Source organism: Ciconia boyciana, chromosome 2 (genome assembly GCF_034638445.1).
Source record: "Ciconia boyciana chromosome 2, ASM3463844v1, whole genome shotgun sequence".
Lineage (NCBI taxonomy): Eukaryota > Metazoa > Chordata > Aves > Ciconiiformes > Ciconiidae > Ciconia > Ciconia boyciana.
The window spans coordinates 130,975,337-130,993,797 of record NC_132935.1 but is presented as its reverse complement, the minus strand read 5'-3'; the positions used below and the strand labels follow the sequence as shown (position 1 = coordinate 130,993,797).

At 40.4% G+C, this 18,461-nt stretch overlaps 1 protein-coding gene across 4 annotated transcripts in view; it reads right to left on the bottom strand.

Annotated features, from left to right (window-relative positions):
• HIBADH (3-hydroxyisobutyrate dehydrogenase) overlaps nt 1-13,639 on the bottom strand; it is an 85,635-nt gene extending 71,996 nt beyond the window's left edge. The window contains exons 1-5 of one of the 4 annotated variants that reach the window (XM_072854077.1): nt 13,512-13,638; nt 13,020-13,151; nt 11,543-11,602; nt 4,814-4,974; nt 140-249 (exon numbers count right to left, since the gene is read on the bottom strand). In XM_072854077.1, coding sequence (XP_072710178.1) covers nt 140-249; nt 4,814-4,974; nt 11,543-11,585 — 314 coding nt within the window. In that variant the 5' untranslated portion in view covers nt 11,586-11,602; nt 13,020-13,151; nt 13,512-13,638. Of the gene's footprint in view, nt 1-139; nt 250-4,813; nt 4,975-11,542; nt 11,603-13,019; nt 13,152-13,511 lie in introns of all 4 variants that reach the window. The other 3 variants (XM_072854075.1, XM_072854078.1, XM_072854076.1) reach the window with 3 other exon arrangements.
• Nucleotides 13,640-18,461: the final 4,822 nt, after the last annotated feature.

Sequence of the window (18,461 nt, the reverse complement as noted above, 5' to 3'; positions counted from 1 at the left end):
AGTAACAAAACAGAGGAGAACATCAAGTTAAGTGCCCTGAAGGCACAGCAAGAGTTACAGCAACAGTGATCGTTTGACAAACTGTGTAACACAGCCTTGATTAGGAGTGGGAATTCTCCAGACTACAACAAATTCTTACTTTAGAATTCCATTTGCTCCTGTGTAAACTTCTATCGCATTGGGACTAGAAGGCAGCATGGTTATGATTCTGTCTGCTCTTTCTGCTACATCTGCTGGGGAATCTGTTACCTTTTAGAGAAAAAAAAAAAAAAAAAAAAGGCTTACATTTCCTGAAAAAGAAATGTCAAACATGTTTCTGAGTTTGTTTTTAGTATTTGCAGGTCACCGGTCACAACTAAGCTACATAAAAATTAGAACACGAAACAAATCCTGCTCTTGTAAGGGAAATGTCAATTAATTGGATCCAGCAACAGAAAAATAAAAAAAAATTGAAAAGGATGTCATGTCACAGAAGTTCCTCCAGAACATCCATCAGTGGGGATGCTTGCATCCCATCAACCCATTCATGAATCTTCAATTCATTGTAAACCATGCGTCTATACAAAATATCACTCTATAATGTTTCTAAGGAGGAGCAACACTAAGGATGACAAAAATCTCACTTTTTTCCTTGGCTTATATACAGCACTGGAAGAGAGGAAGACTGAGGAAAAAGAAAAAAAGGCTTAACGCACCTCTGAGCCTCCCCTTAAAAAAAATATCAGATAAACTAACTGATGATTCTCACAATATTATGGCTGATATTTTCAAAAAAAGAAAATTATCAGCTAAAGCATACTTCACCAAAAATGTCTGAATACATTTCAAAATATATTGTTAGCTATTTGTTGTTAAATAAATTTACCTAACTTACCTTCCCCAGCTCATTCTCAGAGGCAGGCAGTATGGTATTTAATATACGTACACAGCAAGTGAAATACTGACAGCTAAAGTACTGAGTTTTGCCAATGAACTCAAAGAACACAGTTTTACCCAGAAGGCATTTGCCACTAAAATTTTTGTCCAATACTAGTTTAAAATAATTAATTTCTTTAAAAAATGCATTGTTAATACATTCATAGCTGAGGGAAAACAGCAACAAAAAGCTACAGCTTATTCTTTCATCTTCAGCCCACAAGGATCAAATCTGATTTCACTCATTCAGGTAGTTTTATGGGAAGGAATTAGGTTCCAAGCAGGAAGCAAGATGAACAGAAAGTAGATTTGGTTTGTGGATAGGGCTTGTAGTATTTATTTTCCAGTTATTGCTGCTGAATGATGAAGAGGAACCTTAATATTACAATGATCTATTCTGCTGGATGTATTATATGCCTTGGGTTTTTAAACTTTAAGAAATGTCTTAAGCAAAATTTTATATGCAATTATTAGTCAGTGTGAATAAATTAGAATTTCCAGATCGCATGGCTTTGGGGTTAAAGAAATAGCAGTTTAACAGCTACCTCAAAAATTGGTTCCTTTCCATAATGTAGACAAATCAGCAAATTGATGACCTCATTTCACCTTTCCTTATCTATTTTTAACTACAGGTATCTGTTGTCATTTTTGCTAGTTTTGATACTAAAGGCATTGACATAAATATATTATCTTTTAATATATAATGGTTTTAGAAGGTCTTGGCATCAAAGAAAGCAAGGTATATACACATTTGTAAGAAATGCTGAATAATATCTTGAAGGATTTCTGGGATACAGCACGATAAACTTCTTGATTTCAGTTTTACTTATTGTAAAATAAGTAAAAGAAGGGAAGACTGTATATATGCACTGAGCAAAGCTCTCAAAAAAAAAAACTGGCATAGATGGGACTTAGAAACATGCAGTTTTTGTTTTGAAAGAATAAGTTAATACTACACAAAACATCTGGTATAATGCACAGTTATAAAAGGAAACATATTCTAGTCCAAAGAACAAAGGTTAGGAGGAATAAATGAGGCACTTATAAGCAGAAAAGCTTCTATACCTGATTAGTTAATTTTATGACTTGCTTCCCTGGAGACTGGAGAGCCTAGCTCTTTATACAGAAGTATGACACCTTTGTCTTTAGTTCTGAGTATCTCTGGTTCGGTTCAGACCCAATGTGTATTATTAGAGGAGGAGAAAAGAAGTAAATAGCAAAAAAAGTGGGAATTAAAGTAGGAATTGTCATTCTTGGCTTTTTGGTACTGTAACAAATATGATTAATAACTGCAGAGGAAACCTACATACCTGGTTTGACAAGCAGCATACAAAACTTTTTTTTAATTTGGGACTTCCTGTCTCAGAAATAAAGTTGAATGATTTGAAAGCTATTAAGAAACATTAAGCATTTGAAATCATTAAGAATATGGGTGTAACTTTAAAAAACATACCAAATACTAATTGCTGATTACTAGCATAGACCATACTGGGTCAGAGCAGCAGCCCAGCAAGTTCTGTACATGTTCTGATACTTGCCAGTTCAAGCAAACTTTTGCAGTATGCAACTGGATAGGGAAGACTTTTCTTCATACTGGTCATTGGTTTATGCCCTTCTATATGCGCATCTGCTTATATTTGTTCCAAAATGCTTCCCTATCTTTTTCTTTATATTTACGATACGTCAATTAATAATTCTGCTCGCCTGAAATGCAATTCTTACTGAATACACCGAGGAAAGCTCTGTTTTTATGCTGCTTTATGCATCAGATGACTTCAGTAATATTCTCAAACTTCCAAATTTGAGATATGATTCAAAGATATGTAAACTGAAGAAAAGTAACTGTGTGACATATATGCACTCTGCTGTGTGATAAAGTGATAACTATGAGGAAGGGGAAAGAGACAGTATTGTGTGGAGGCAGCCTACTTGCTCACAGCACTGTTCAGTATTCTCCCTTGTTTGTAGCCTTGCAACTTTCTCCAAGTTTCACCCCAAGTGGTTCTATATGCTCCTGCTCAGCCAGTTTTCCCCTTACTATTCACCATCAGCAGGCACGTGGCTGCCTCCTGACATACACTACCTCCCAGCTTCTACTTCAGAAGCTAAAGAAAGTGGAGTCACAGAATGTGCAGACTTATGATCAAACATCCCTCATCCTCCATATATCTTAGTGCAGCACTGACTTTAAACAGTGGACATTTGACAACATTTACTGTCTCTTGGGGGGCATCTTTTCACCTCTGTAACACTCCTAATGGTTTTACCCTACCAGCCAGACCAAAGACAAAGCAGCCCTTGGAGCCCAATGTTCCTTCTACAGTAGTTTCTACAAGGCCCCCTGGACCCACAAGTTTCCAAGTCCTGAAAAAAATGTTGGGGTAGGATTTACACCTATAGATCAAGAAGAGGAAGTTATGTTCACATATTTTCTTTAAGTGTGTTTTATTTGTATTTAAGCCTACCCATGTATTCTCTTAGTGATTTACAACCTTCAAACATAGTTTTGGCTTTATTTTTAAAAGCGTTACAGTTCACCTTTAATATCACATGTTGAGTCTTGCAGTAGATGCCAAGGATTCTATTACTATGGCAATAAGCTATCCAAATGGGCAGCCACAGCAAAGAGATCCCACCATAGAACATGAATTAAAAATAGAACCAATTGTTCAAAACAGACTTCCTTTCCATTTGCCCAGCCTCTTACTAAAGACAGGTCTGGTTCATGCCTGAAGGTCTCAGCTGCTTTAACAAAATAAAAACAGTAGCTAGGAAAACAAGCTGAAAAGCTTACTTTCCCACTTAAGGCCAAGATTCTGTAATTACACAGGGGGAGCTGCAATTAATTATCAACAGGTGCACTTTATCATTTTATCTTTCGGGAATCTTGATGTTACCTCATTATTTAAAACAGCTGCAATTAGCTCCAACAGTTTAGACCTTCAAGTCATACAATTCCTCTATCTAAATCTACCTACAATTTCCTTGCCACCGCTGGAAAATTTCATCCTATCCTCTACACTGTCATATCAGAGTATTATTTTTGCATTGGTTTCTCCTTACTTGTCTATATTCTTTTGTTTCAGTGTTTTATGCACCTATCCATCCAACCACAACTATCTAAACTAGTGTAGCTTTGAAGTATGTCAAAAACATTCAAATACATTTCAGACACTCAGAAGACAGTCCCAACCATCTGAGAGACTGAATGGGTTTCTGGGTGTATTAACAGATCAACAAAGGCAATAGCACTGACTGGAATGGGGCTAAGATTTCGCAGGGTATATGGCAGGAAGGTAAACCTCCTTAATGTGATCAATTTCCTTCCCTCCTTTTTCCTTTTCATTCCTTCCTCTTCTCTCACCATAACCTTCCTCACCTCCAAGAGAATAAGCACTTAAATAATTAGATTTTTCCCCTGCCCCTGAGGATTGCACCTTGAAGCAGCAGGAAAGCTCATATGTCCCTAAAACCCTTACAGCTATGCCAGCAGGAATTTTTAACTAGGGTCATCTAACCTGAAAAGGTCAAAGTAGGAACCAGATGAAAAGCAGCCCACTGGCCATCTAGACCTGGGGGAGGAAGAAGCAGTAGAAAGAAGGAGGTGAAAGAATAGGCCATCAACCTACTCTTATAAAAAGGGGAAAAAAAAAAACCAAAACAGCTAGAGAAGTCCAGAAAGGTAGCAATTCTGGCTAAGTGTATGAAAATGACTTAGGGTAGAATCATGACTTCGCTCCAAGCGAAACCTCTCAGATTCAGATTGTGTTCACTAAGCTGTTGTAGTTCCAATTATGATCTTAAGCAAGAAAAAAACAGATTATTTAAAAAATATCACATGCAAGAACCATTCAATACATACAGTTATTGTTGGAATAAAGAAAGTTTATTACTATACCTGGGCACCCAAGTCTTGAAATTCTTTGCAAGCTTCTGGGAACACATCATATGCAATAACTGGATATCCATGTTTTACCAGGTTTTTTGCCATTGGATTTCCCATGTTACCCAGCCCAATAAATCCAACTGGGGTTTTGGAAGCCATTGCCCTAGAACACACTGATTGCAAAACAATAATTATCAATATATTTGTATTTTAGAGTAATGCATAACAATTATGTAACAAAAGCTAGCATATAATCTGTTTGCACTGATTTAGACAAATTAAATAGTTAAAAGGGCTGAAATGTGATTCCTATTCCACATAATTTAAACTGTAGATTACAGCTCACATTGGGCCACAAATACCATCCCTGAATGATTTTTTACATAGCAAAGAAAATTATTTTAATTAGGAAAATGTGAGTGTTTCAAAAAGTATAGTAATAATCAAACTTGAGCAACATCCCTGAAAGCTAAGGTCTGAGCTTTAGTCTGAGAAAAGCTCAAACACAGACTTAAAATATGCAGGCTTGTCTCTGTTTTGTTATGTAACTGGAAATGCTAAATACTAAACTGGAAATGCTAAAGCAAATTTTATATGTATGTTACAGACTCCTGATTTGCAACTTTAGTTGCAGCCCTGGGATTTAGCACTTTTTTTCTAGAAATGGACTGAGGCTGCCACTTTATTTTATGCAGCCCCTCACAGAGAATAACTGGACTCTTCTGATCCTGCACCCAGATATAAACCACTAACCTAAAAGTAAAAGTCTCAATAGTAAATAATTGCCAATTCTTTGAGCCATGTAATCACTTGCACTATAGTTTAAAAGCAAATACTGAAAACTAGAACAAACTAGAGTATAAATACAAAACGATGAAGTCTTTACAGGAATAACCACTGTATTCTATTTGCTGTGCTACCAAGACAGAACTGTAAAGCATAATCTACAATCTACAGAAAACACTACAGTTTCAGTCAGTTACTTTTTACAAGTAGTTAGCCGAGTATCAAATGCTGGATTGTAAGTAGTGTTGCAGGTGTATCAAATGCTGGACAGTAAGGAGCATTGCAGGCATCCATCTACTGCAACCACTGTCTAATCACTCTAAACACTCCTAATCCAAGGGCAGCACAATTTGGCAGTGCTGAGATTTCTTTGCCGATTACATAAAATAATTTCTCCTTTACAGCAAAGGAAAAAGTTATGCAGAATAAACACTAAGGCATGTGGCAACTAAGCAGCCAGAAACAAGGCTAACTAACTACGGAACTACTGTAACTCTGAAGCGCACATACAGAAAATGTGCCTAAGCTGGATCTAGACTCTAAGAGGTCTCAATCCTTAGCAAAGAATCCTCTCTAGGGCAATAACACTTGATTAATCATTTTAAAGTCTTTCTGACTTTAAGCTCCTTCTTAGCCAGCAATGGTCAGGCTCTTTCATCTGCAGCACTATTTTGGAAGTGCCACATTTAATAAATCAGGTTCGTTGAGAGAACTTTGGTCTGAGACAGTTTCCACAGATGCCTGCAGCAATTACATAGCTAGAGAAGTAGCACAATTTAAAAGAAAACTGCACTGGGAAAATGCTTAGTGCAAACTGAGATAAGTCAGGAAAAGAGCACATTGCTTTTTTAAGAAGTGCTAGATGTCAAATCTCGGAAACAAATTAACAAAGAGCCTAAAACACCATCATCAGCCATAGTAATCATCTTGGAGTCTTTTCTTCTCATAGTTTCTGTGAGTCAGTCTTCCCCAGTACATCACTTACACTAATCTAAAATTGCTCCTTTTGCTAGCCTGAAGCTTCCAGCCTCCTGTAGAGGCTCAAGTCCCAGTTTTCAGTATCTTTCTTTCTCTACCCCTTAATACTAGTGAATCTTATTTACCTTGGCTTCAATAAAACTTTCAAAACAGCCTCCTCTGGTAGCCAAACAGGGAAAGTATGCACTGGACTGGACTGCAAGACTGCCTGATGGAAGAAATATTGTCTGGGCTTAAACAACAGGGATCAGTGGTTCAAAGACTAGCAACAGTCAGCTATGTGTGATGGTCCTCATGGGTCAATACTGGGGCTGTGGCTGCTTAAAAATTTCATCAATGACTGTGATGATGGGACATAAGCACCTGCAGCAAGATCACATATGACACCAAACTGAGGGGAACGGCTGAAAAGCTGCAGGGCAGGGCTACCATTCAGAAAGACTGGAGAAATGGGCCTCAAGAAGTTCAACAAAGACAAACACAATGTCCTGTACTTGAGGCACGAGATGTCATTGCAGGCTGAGGACTAGCTAGACAGGTTGCAGCTGTGACGGAAAGGACCTGTGGATTCCCATAGACAACAAGTTGAGCATGAGTCAGTACTGCATCCTTGCAGCAAAAGGTTAATTACATACTGCCCTACATTAGCAAAAGCATACCCAACAAATCAAAGAAATCGGCGATTCCACTCTACACACCACAATACACAAGAGATGTGGTCAAACTGCAGACAGCCCAGCACACATCAATTAAGATGACTGAGGAGCTGGAGAATATAGCGTGTGAGCAGAGGCTAAGGGAACCATCTGCGTAGCCTGGAGAAGCAAAGGCTAATTGCAGTATTCCACTACCTATGGAGTGGGAGGGAAGAGGAGTTATAGAGCAAATGAAGCCAGATTCTTCACAGAGGTGCACAACAATAGGACATGGGGCAATGGCCAAAAGCTGCAGGAAGGGAAATTCCGGTTGGAAATAAGAAAAGCATCCCTGATGAGGAGAAAGGTTCTGCACTGGAACAGGCTGCACAGAGAAGTGGTGGAACCTCCATCCTCGGAGCAACCTTGGAGCACCCTGAGCAACCTGATCTAGCTTTAAAGTTAGGCCTGCTTCCAAACCTCAGTTTTCTTTGTTTCTGTGAATTCCAAGTAATCTCATCATGGGTACCATGGTGGGTACCATGTCTAGGCTCATTCTTGTAGACTATTCACTTCTATCCTGATCTCTTCTTTTCTCACACCTTCTCATGGACGTCTAACCAGCACATCAAACTAAACATCAAGAAATCTCTTAATCATCTTCAGAGAACTTTCTTGATACCTTTTTTCTATACCAGTGCTGACACCAGCAGTGATGTCTGTCACTCATACCTACAGCCTAGAAGACACATCCATGATCTGCTTAAATTTCATTGATCCCTCCTTCATCATATCTGAGATCTCAGCTACTTCAGAACCTGGCCACTTGCCTCAACTTAACAGACGTAATCTTGCCTTGATCTTCATGGAAATATTGGGAATTGAGAAGGACATTTTACTCATGCTACTTTCTGTCACTCCTTCTCTGCATCCTGCCTTACTTTTCTCTACCATGTCACATAAGACTGCTTTGCTTTGACGACTTTTCATGGCTATCATCACATCTTACTATTAAGACATCAATTGGTAATTGGACAGCAATGAGAGGCCTATTGCCAAGAAGTGTTTCTATCACTTCTCCAAGGCAGCTCTTCACAATGTAAATATCCATGCAACTAACTCATTATTCTACTATAAGGCCTTCCTTAAAAGTCTTCATTTGCAATATCCCCAGAAGGCATAGCAACAGTTAGGCTGGAATACGAGGCAACATGCTGATCAGTATTATTAGTTTTGTGTCACTGTATTCTATTATTTCCCCTTTTGTCTGTCTCTGTTGATTTTCTTTTGTCTTAGTTCATGAATCAGGGACCATTTTCTGTTCTGTGCTAACTAGAACATATTCAAATCCACAGGAATTGGCACCTGTTAGAGAAACAGTCCAATTCCTGACTCAGTTTCTGACTTCTTAGTTTGGTTTAACTTCTCACAGCCCAGTGTTAAATTAGCCACTTTAAAATGATATAATTTGATTAACAGCTTTGGAAAACCTCCAGATCCCCAGGTACTCAAATATAGGAAAACCACTTTAAAGGATTGATGGAATTAGCTCACAGACATACGTAATAGAGCTGATTTAAATTAAATTTGAATCAACTGCATTTAGAATCATGGCATATTTTTTAATGACTACTTAAGACAGTGGGGGTTTGCCAAACAGAGGATGTTTAACAAGATACCATTTTTCACATCTTCCTATTAGATGAAACTCCACAGGTGCTATCATGGAAAGTGATGTCCAGCTTGAATATCTAGGCACTGTTTACTGTTTGATACATGGCACAGGGTCGGTTTTGAAATAACTGTATAATTCAAACATCTAAGGATTGATATTCTGCAAACCCACATACACGTACGCTTAACTAATCCCATCAATTGTATAAGCATTTGCAGAAACTGTCCCTGTGGTATTGAGTCCATTTTACTTCAGCCATAAAATCTACAGTAACTTGCTGCAATCACATGGCTGGAAAAATGCCCAGTCCACATTCAACTTCTAACAGAGAGCAGAACATCAGAAGTAGGAGCAATAGAAGCTACTTTTAAAATAATCACTGATACCATGTGCAACTAATTCTCCTTCACTGGGAACAGAACCAGCAACATAGGTTAACCTATAGATCAAGTTCATTGTGAGCAAAACCAGCTACAGCTACACTGACTCCAAAGAATGTGGGCTATTCCCAGGAGATTCTTCATTATTCTCTTGAGGGAATGTGTGCTTGCAGAGCCCTGTGCCTATAAAGACTCCATTGATGAGGAGGATCAATTTATGACCCTCTTGCCATATTGGGGGCTTACAGAAAATACAGATAAAAATGTTTTGCTTTGAAAAGTCAGCCTACAGTAGAAACACTTGACCTAATGGACAGTTTCACGAGAATTTTACCTTAAAATAATTTAATTTAAAAATCAGCAAGAGTTTATAAATCTCTGAATGCCTTTTCTTGAACAAAATACATCCATTAAGAGAGTAAATTCAGAAATGCACAGAATACAATCCTGTCCTTAGAATACCTGACCTGTCAATGACCTAAAACTTGTCTTTTCAAGCTTCTACATAAGCATACTGAAAGCAATCTTCTTTTTAACCTGAACGATGACAGTTACATGTTTAGATCATTTCAGATGTTTACATTTCATTTTACACTATCTCCCAAAGTAATGACTCTTACAGTTTCAAGAAAGAATTTCAGCTCCAGTGGTGCCTTGAATTCACTGCAAATACTAGACTGCACAGACATTATAATACGCAGTGCAGAGGACATCTCTTTGTATTCAAACAAAAAGGAACTAATAGCTGGATAGGACCACAGACAGTAGAGCTGGAAAAGGTCCAATATGCTTGTTACTCTGAAGGAAAGCACAGTCTAACTGGTCAAGAACAGGACTGAGAAACTAGTAACTCTCAATTTGTAATCTCAACTATATTACTTATTTTTTGGCTTTATAAAATCTATTTTGAACCATGTTCACCAAAATGTCTAGCTCCTGGAATGGTATCCCTAGCTCCACAGTCAAATTAAACCAATAAATCTGGCACAAGGGATAATAGCCCACATATTCCAGTCCCATATGAATTTCCTAATCAGAGTGGTTGCAAGTCATATTATATTCTTGATCTCTCTGGATCAGTGAATCTTGAGCTCTTTTCCAACACAATAGGTGAGATTTAATGGGGAAGATGCCCAGAGGAAGCTCAACTACTGAAGTTGCTGGTTTTGCTCAGGGCTTTATGAGAAAGTACAGTTGCATATGAAGTAACTCGACAAGGAGAGGGAAACATGACAAGTCAATTTGAGCCACTAAATGAAGGATTTTGCCACTGATTTAGCATCTTAAGTTCTGGTACAAGTAGAACAGAAGACACCATCCCTTTTCTCCTTCCTGCTTTGAAAGAACGGATCAGAGAGAGCTTCTGTGTTTTGTGCAGACTTCTCTGTGGAAACTCATAAAACCTCTACTGAACTAGATCCTGGAGGGAACTAGATGGAGAAACATACAAGTTAGAGAGGCCAGCTGTACACAGGGAGAATCAGGTCTTTCTGCTCCTAGAAGCTTTTGACAATGGAATTTAAATTGCCCCAGGGTCACAGGCTTTTAAAGGTTATGCAATGATTTTGAGAACTGCACTCTGCCAAAATCATAATTTAAGAAGATTACAAGACTCTAAATTTGGCCAGCTTTACATTGAAAACATCCCACTTGCTTCTCCTTGCCTCTGTAAAGGTCTGCTGATGAAAAACAGACATGCTATCTTGTAACAGTCAGAGTCTTCTTACCTCATTTTTCTTATCTGTAGCTATACCTCATTAAACGTTTGCTAATACATTAAAGACAAAAACATGTAGTATGTACTTTTCATCTAAAAAGAATATCAAGTGTACACTTGGTCCCTTAATTAAGTAATGTGCTGGACTTCAGAGATGCAGGTCTTTCTGTCATAATTCTTGCTCAGTAATTAATGCTTCTCTGCACCAGAGGATGGAATCATTCGACAGTTCAAACACAGCTCCTGCATCAACAAAAGTACTATTAACTGAATGGGTCTCTACTACTCATCCAAAACTATTAGTAAGGATATTTTCGTTCTCTAGCAGGGTGCACTCTTCTTTGATGAACAGATCAGCTGATGAATCTTCATTCACCAGAAAATCTTCCTTTCTCAGCCGCGTCCTCCCTAGCAGTCCCCAGGAAGGATTTCTCCACATCCATCAAAAATGTAATTTTAAGTAAGGTCATATACACCCTCTCCATGAAGCACCTTTGCCAGCGACTGCCAGCTGCAGATCACAAGACTATATGGTCTCTATCCAACTTGCTAATACACAAACATACATACCCAAGATGCTCCTCCAAAATCTGCCCTCAGCTGTTTTCCTCATAGATGATTTAACAGCCTCTGGTATAAACATACAGAAGAAACAATCCATCATGGTCTGTGCCAGCTGCAAAGAGCAACTGACGAAGTAACTAAGGAGCATTCAATACGTGAATGAAGACAGCCTGCTCACTAACCAAGCTGTGGTGTTGGACAGCTCTCAGAGCTTGCAGAGTTCCTTCACTAGGATGGTGTTTCCACTCAGAATGACAGTTGATGAAATCACGACTCAAAGGACAAATATTAGCCTACTCAAAACTAAAGAAAAGGACGGCAAACCTAATAAACGCATTAGAGATGGGGAAATCTCGACATATAACTAAGCAGTAGAGTTTAGCAGTTAAGAAGGCTTAATGCTTAGACCTTCATCCCATAAACACTTCTCAGAGTCAACAGGACATTCAGCGCAGTCACTATGGACTAAGTCAGAGCTTAAACACTGTGGGTGAAATTCTGTTCTATGCAAGTTTCTTGGGAGAGTCACAATTTCTCCTTAGACTTAGTCACAGTTTCTCGTTCAGGTCTTCAGGCAAAGGCAAATTATATTTTTCAACTTTAAGGGCCAGTGTAGTGTTTTGGGTTCCTTTTCACACCAAGAAACCAGATCCCTTCCATCTTCTCTACATTAAACATGACCACTGGAATACTGAACAAGACAGCGGATTTCAAAGCTCTTACAGAAATACCTGATGGTTACCATGCACAGAAAGTTCAAAATACATTGAAAGCTACTGCTTTCAATTGTGGTATCACAAAAGGTACTAAATAAACAAACAGGTCTCCTGTATTTAACTTTACTAGCATGTCACCAATATGCCTGCTGCACCTGAGCTATTACAAGGCACAACACCAGAGCTGCAACTATAAAAATAATAATGCATTAGTGGGAGAGAGACAGTCAAGCAAAAATAACACTGAAAGCTAATTTCAAAGTTAAGTGTCAAACACTTTTAATTGATTGGTTTAAATGAGGTTTAAAGGGGAATTACAATTTTTAAGAAGTTACTTACTTAAAAGTAATTAAATAATTCCTGAAACCCTTTGTTAAGTGTCAAGATTTTAGAATCATATACCATTTAAAATAATATATTTCTTCCACGTCACTACTTGAAAAGTCTTCACCTATTTGTCTGTTTGGAGCCTAACTATACAGTAACATACACAAGCAACAGACTGCTATCAAAATGACACCGAAAAGACTATTGAAGATGTATTTTCAGTTAGCTACTTCAGCAGCTAAAATACTTGGAAACAGTAGTGTGATTTCCAAGTTAGAAAAGGGAAAAGGTTTGGGCTTCAGTTCTGCAAGTACATTCTTCGTTCACTTGCACCGACAGGACATTTAAAGGTGTTTGCTCCTTCCACCGCCCATGAATCAACCATATGCGTGAGTGAGTGCCTGCGGAGCTGGAACAGGAGGGAGTGCCGCTGGATTTACCTTCAGTTTAAGGAAAATAATCGGGTACAATGACTGAGAGGGTTGAACTGCCCAAATCTAGGCGACAGGTACTGCTAACGTGTCACTGGTGCCACAGGAAACACTTGTGGGCTCTGATAATTTCCAGGCATGCTATTTTAAGCAAATGAGAGAAAAAATTTATTGAGCTAAGCCACTCCGAAGCTCCGGTACGGCCTCAAATAACGCGGCAGTGGGAGCCGCTTCGCGGGAGCGCCCCGTGCCAGCGATGACCCCCCAGCGCTCTCCCGGGGGGTCCCTCACCGGGGGCGCTGCACGGCGGGGCGGCTCCGGGGCCCGCCAGGCGCGGGGCCGGACCCGTCGGGCGCGGAGGGCCCGCGGCCGCCAAGGGCAGCGCGGCAGCAGCGCTCCCCGGCCGAGCCCCTGGAAAGGCCCGGCCTTTCCCCGCCTGGCGACGAGCGCCCGGCGGTCAGAGCGGAGCCGCTCGAGCCGAGGGGAGGGGCAGCTCCTTACCCATCGCCGCGCGGGCGGCACGCACCCGCCTGTGCCAGCGCCACCAGCCCGCAGGTCCCCCGAGCACCACAGCCGCGGCCATGCTGCGCCCCCGCGCCGAGTGACCTCCGCCTCGCCGCCACCCGCCCCGGCGCCTCCCCTCCCGCCGCCGCCCGCCACCGCCCGCGCGCTGCGAGCGGCAGCGGCGGCAGCCAACCACAGACGCTCCTTGGCGGGACATAGCCAATGGGAGCGCAAAGTCTCCTCCCCGCGGCCGCCCGGCCCCGCCCGCCGCCCCGTGACGGATGGGGCCGGCCCCGCTCTCCGCGCCCGGACCGCGGAGCGGGGCGGGGCGGGGGCCGGGCAGGCGCTGGGGCACCTTATTGGGGCAGCCGAGCTGGCGGCGGGGCGGTGGGTAACCGTATCCCGCCGCCTGCGGCTCCCCCGGGGGAGGTGTTTCCTCCCAGCCCTCCTTCTTGCCTGCGCCTGCCCGCTGCGCCCTCCCCTTCCTGCGTCGCTGCCGGGAGGGCCGCGTGGCTGAGGGGAGGGAAGGCAGAGCCGGGTTTTTGGCGGAGGCGGTTTGTGGTGCGGGACGATGGCGACGCGCGGCCCGACGTTGGGCCCCGGCCGTGTGAGGGCCGAGGTACCCGCAGCGTGGCGCAAACGGCGCCCTCGGGGTGAGGGAAAAGGCCGCGTTGGAGTAGTTTTGCGTAGTCAGATGGCAAATGAGTGTTGGAGCTTATGCCTGGCTTCATCTTGCCCAGAGCGTGGTTCCCGAAGGCCTGGCAGAGGGTTTATCAACAACGATTTGGTTTGTGTTTGAACAAGCTATTAAGAGCTGTGCTGCTCGCCCACAGCGTAGCACCTGGCAGGGCTCTGAGACCTTGCTGGCAGCCTGGGGAGAGTTTCAGGCCCCTTCAGGGGTATGAGGGAGGAGGCCAGGCTCTGGGGGAGGGCAGCGTGGAGGCAGGCAAATGCTGCCTTTTCAGAGCAAGGCTTCCGCTCCAGTCCTGCCACTGCCACGTTTCTCTCTCGTGGACAAAACAGTTCATTTCCTGACAGGAAAACTTGCCTTAATTTGTTGCAGAGGAATGCTGGGTACTCCCTCAGTCATTAGATTACTCTTGCTAGGTCAGAGCTTTTTTTGTAGCTGTTATGTAGTATCATTTACAGACTTCTGGGAGAATGTAGTCATCAGGAATAGATCTCAGGTCTTTCAAAGTCAGCTATTCACTCAGTTATATGTTAGCACAGAAAGAATAGGCTGGATGTATGAGCTTGGCTCTTCTATCAGTACCACACAATATTTTTGTATATTTTCCCCTATAAAGCAATGGATGATACACAGTTAAATAAACCCAGCTGCACATAAAGCAATTTTGTGGGCAGTGAAGAAGGCTGTGGTTACATAGTAGCTTTACTCTGGTATGAGTGAGTGCTACCACTCAACAGGCTGATCTCATACTGTCACCTAGTTGCTTCTTTCTCTCACTGCCTCTCAGCTGAGTGCTAAGACAGAATATGACTTGAGAAGAAAAAAAAATATCTCTGCAGCTAAGGCAATGGAAAGAGATGCACAAAACCAGAAACCCTTTAATTTGCTAGCACTTTGCAAAACATTTGAAGCCCCAGAGACTCATATACACCAATATTTTCATAAGCTCACTTGTCTCTTCCACCGTGCCATTTGAAGTGTGCCAAGTGAATGAAGCTACTGAGCTATGTTTACTTTTCTCCTCAGTGGTGGTGAGGTTGACAACCATCTTGAGCACAAATTTTGTTGGGATAAGAAGAGCTGTGATTTCTCATTGATGCAGCTATGTTGGCAGAAATCTGTTTTGAGGTGTAGTCCAAATAACGTCTTTGGAAGTCATTAAAACCTGAATTTTACACGTAATCACACAAAACTTTGAAAACGTGGGTTGGTTTTTTTTTTTTTGCCTTCCAGCCTGATTGTTCACTGCCTTCCATTTTCAGAGTCATTGACCCTTTTCCAACTAGATGTAGAATCCTATCAAGTCTGAACTGAGTTGGAAAAGTAATTAATTTTATTTTTTTGAGGGGTTAAGAATAGATAGGTGGATCAAGTGAAGAGTCTAATGCTACACTCAGTGTGGTTCTTGCATTCAGATTTTTAACTCTCATTACAAGATGCAGCTTTACCTGCATAGCTGCATCTGTCTCTAGACCTTTATCATGTCTAAGAGGATTTTATCTGTGTAGGTATAAATAAAGCATTCTTTGTTTAAAAGGTATATGAGGAGAATTTCACTTTGTAATTATAAACACACACATAATAAAACCACACTGCAATCACTTCCAAACAAAGCACAAGAAACTGGAATAAAGGGAGTTCTACTGATAAAAGTGTAGTAGACTTAGCCTTATATTACTTTGCCAACACCTGTAAATAAACTCTATTGCTACAGACACGTCCACTGTTATCTTACTATAGTTTTCACATTGCTTTTGTACAGGACAGGCTTTTGCAGACAGATGAAATACCTAAGAATAGATTAAATGGAATCTCTGCTCATGTAATGAACACTGATACAACTGATATTAGTAGTTTAGTACTTCTAAGGTAGCCAAGTATGGGAAGGAAGCATTTGCAGGACCAGATGGTGCAGGGCTACCATACTGCAGAGCATTTGCAGAGGGGAGAAAATGAAATTAATAGTGTTGTGGTGTTTTTTATTTTCTCCAAAATGCCCTCTAGTGATGTTTCAACTTTTAGTAGGCTTATAGTAAAGTTAGCTCATTTTTTTAAAAATAATTTTGCCTTTCATAAAAGTTTATCTCACTATAAATTAAGCCTTCCTAGTTAATTTTGTTTTGTGTGTTTCTTATTTCTTTGCCAACCTAATCACATTCTTTCCACACAAAATTAAGAAAAAAGCTTTGTTAATTTCAAAATACTTTTGTTTTAAGTAAATAGCCATGAAAGCTTTTACTTATATTAAAACCCAGGATAAAAATGTTCTGGTTTTTTCCAACAAAGCAGCAGTATCTCCTTACTCACACCTAGTAAGACAGTGTTTCATAAAGATCTGTATGTGATGATTTCTGAAATTGGTAACTACTTAAAATGCAAATAAACTATTATTTATATAGCTTGGTTCTACAAATTATTATTTTTTCCTTGTGTTAAAAATGGGGCTACATACCTCATTTGAGTGCATACAACTCCTACTTTTTAAAGTAAAATGCTTTCAAGTAATACAAGTGAGGTCTAAAATTGTCTATAAAAATAAATACATTAGATATTTTAAAATATCTTGAAGTGCCAAAAAAGGTTTCCAGAAATCAGTGATTACACTGCAAACATGCCACAAAGGGGAACTGTTAACAAGTGTGCCTTTGCCAATGGTAGGAAGATTGCCAACATCTAATTGGCTTTAAAGTTTTGTTCTATCAATGGCGTATTGTATCTTAAAAGCAGTAATGCCAACCTTATGATTTAGGTCCCATGAAATGGGACCTCAAAATATCTGCCTGATTATGGCAGGAAGGAACTATTTTCTTAAGGAAAACTTGCTAGCCTACTTGTTGCTCTAGTGTAAGTAGAGAGTTCATTTTGTACAATACAGCAAAAAGAACAGCATCAAAATTATATATGAGAATGACAAGTAGTAAACATGTAACTGGTACGTATCTGTTTTCATTGGTAGATCTTATAGTGCTTTGTAAAAAAAGAGTATAGATGTCATTATAAGAACTGATCTTTAGCTGCCAGACCCATTTAAGTCGTCATTGCTCCACAAACCTAGGTATACCTGGAGGCGCCCCCAGTCAGTCCAGTCAATTCAATTGCTTTTTGACAGCTTTCTATACTGGACCTGTGAAATGAGCAGGATTTTTAAAAAATGCCACCTGCTTTTGCCCCGGCTGCTCATCCCCATCCTTGCACTACAATTTACGGCCCTCTCAGGTATGCCGATATGACTGTCGTTAACCCACATCCTTTCACTCATCTGTTTTACAGTCTGCCCCAACAAATGTTTGCACTGGCGCACACTGGTCCTCACTCTGTAGGGACTCAATGGGCCAAGCTGGAATGAATGAGTGGGACAGAAAGCTCTTAAATCGGCTCCTGGGTATTGGTGGGTATTGGTAATACCCACCAATTTTACAATATTTCCAATTTTACAATAATTTTACAATACCAATACTGCTGGGTATTGGTAATGTAAAACCAAATTCTTGGTGATGGGAAGACTAATGAGGTTCCCAGTGTCATACAACACATCAGTGACAGAAAAGGGAAAGCAAATGCAACTTTCTTGACTGTCATTATGATATAACCGTATCATACCCATGACCATTATTACCATGTTCATTAAGCCATGCTGCCTTGCTATTATTAATGCATGGTTACCATATCATCTTGCTTTGTAGACTGCTGCTTGCTCATTTCTGCAGGATCTGAGAAATGTGGAGAAAAAGATACAGTACCTTTATACTGTATGGTCCTGTATCCCAGCTTGTTAGATCATCAAAAACTTGTGTAGGTTTACTTACATCATACCAAATTAATGTTTGGTGATGTTGTAAATCAAGACCTTTGTGTTTAAGTGACTGAGATTTATTTTCTTACACTGTAAGAAATATGTGTAGACCTTAGGTGTGCTCCATACCATTTGTGACATTGCAACATGGATGTTAAACCATGAGAACTTGTCAGAGCACTCGTAATACAAAAAGCAGCTGCTATTGAGGTACTGCAGGCAGGTAGTTTTCTACCTGTTGGTACATTGTACCCACTACATTTCAGGACGTGTAAAGAAACATAAATAAACATGTAAATAGACAGAAAATAATGTAAAGAAGGCTACTCTTTTTATTCTTAGTGCTGAAAATGTGGCCATCTTAGTTTGCTTTAAAGGTCTCCTATATAAAAAGACAAAACAAAGAATTAAAAATCCCCCTACAAATACAGAATAGTTATAGTATATTTTTGTCAATTTGCAT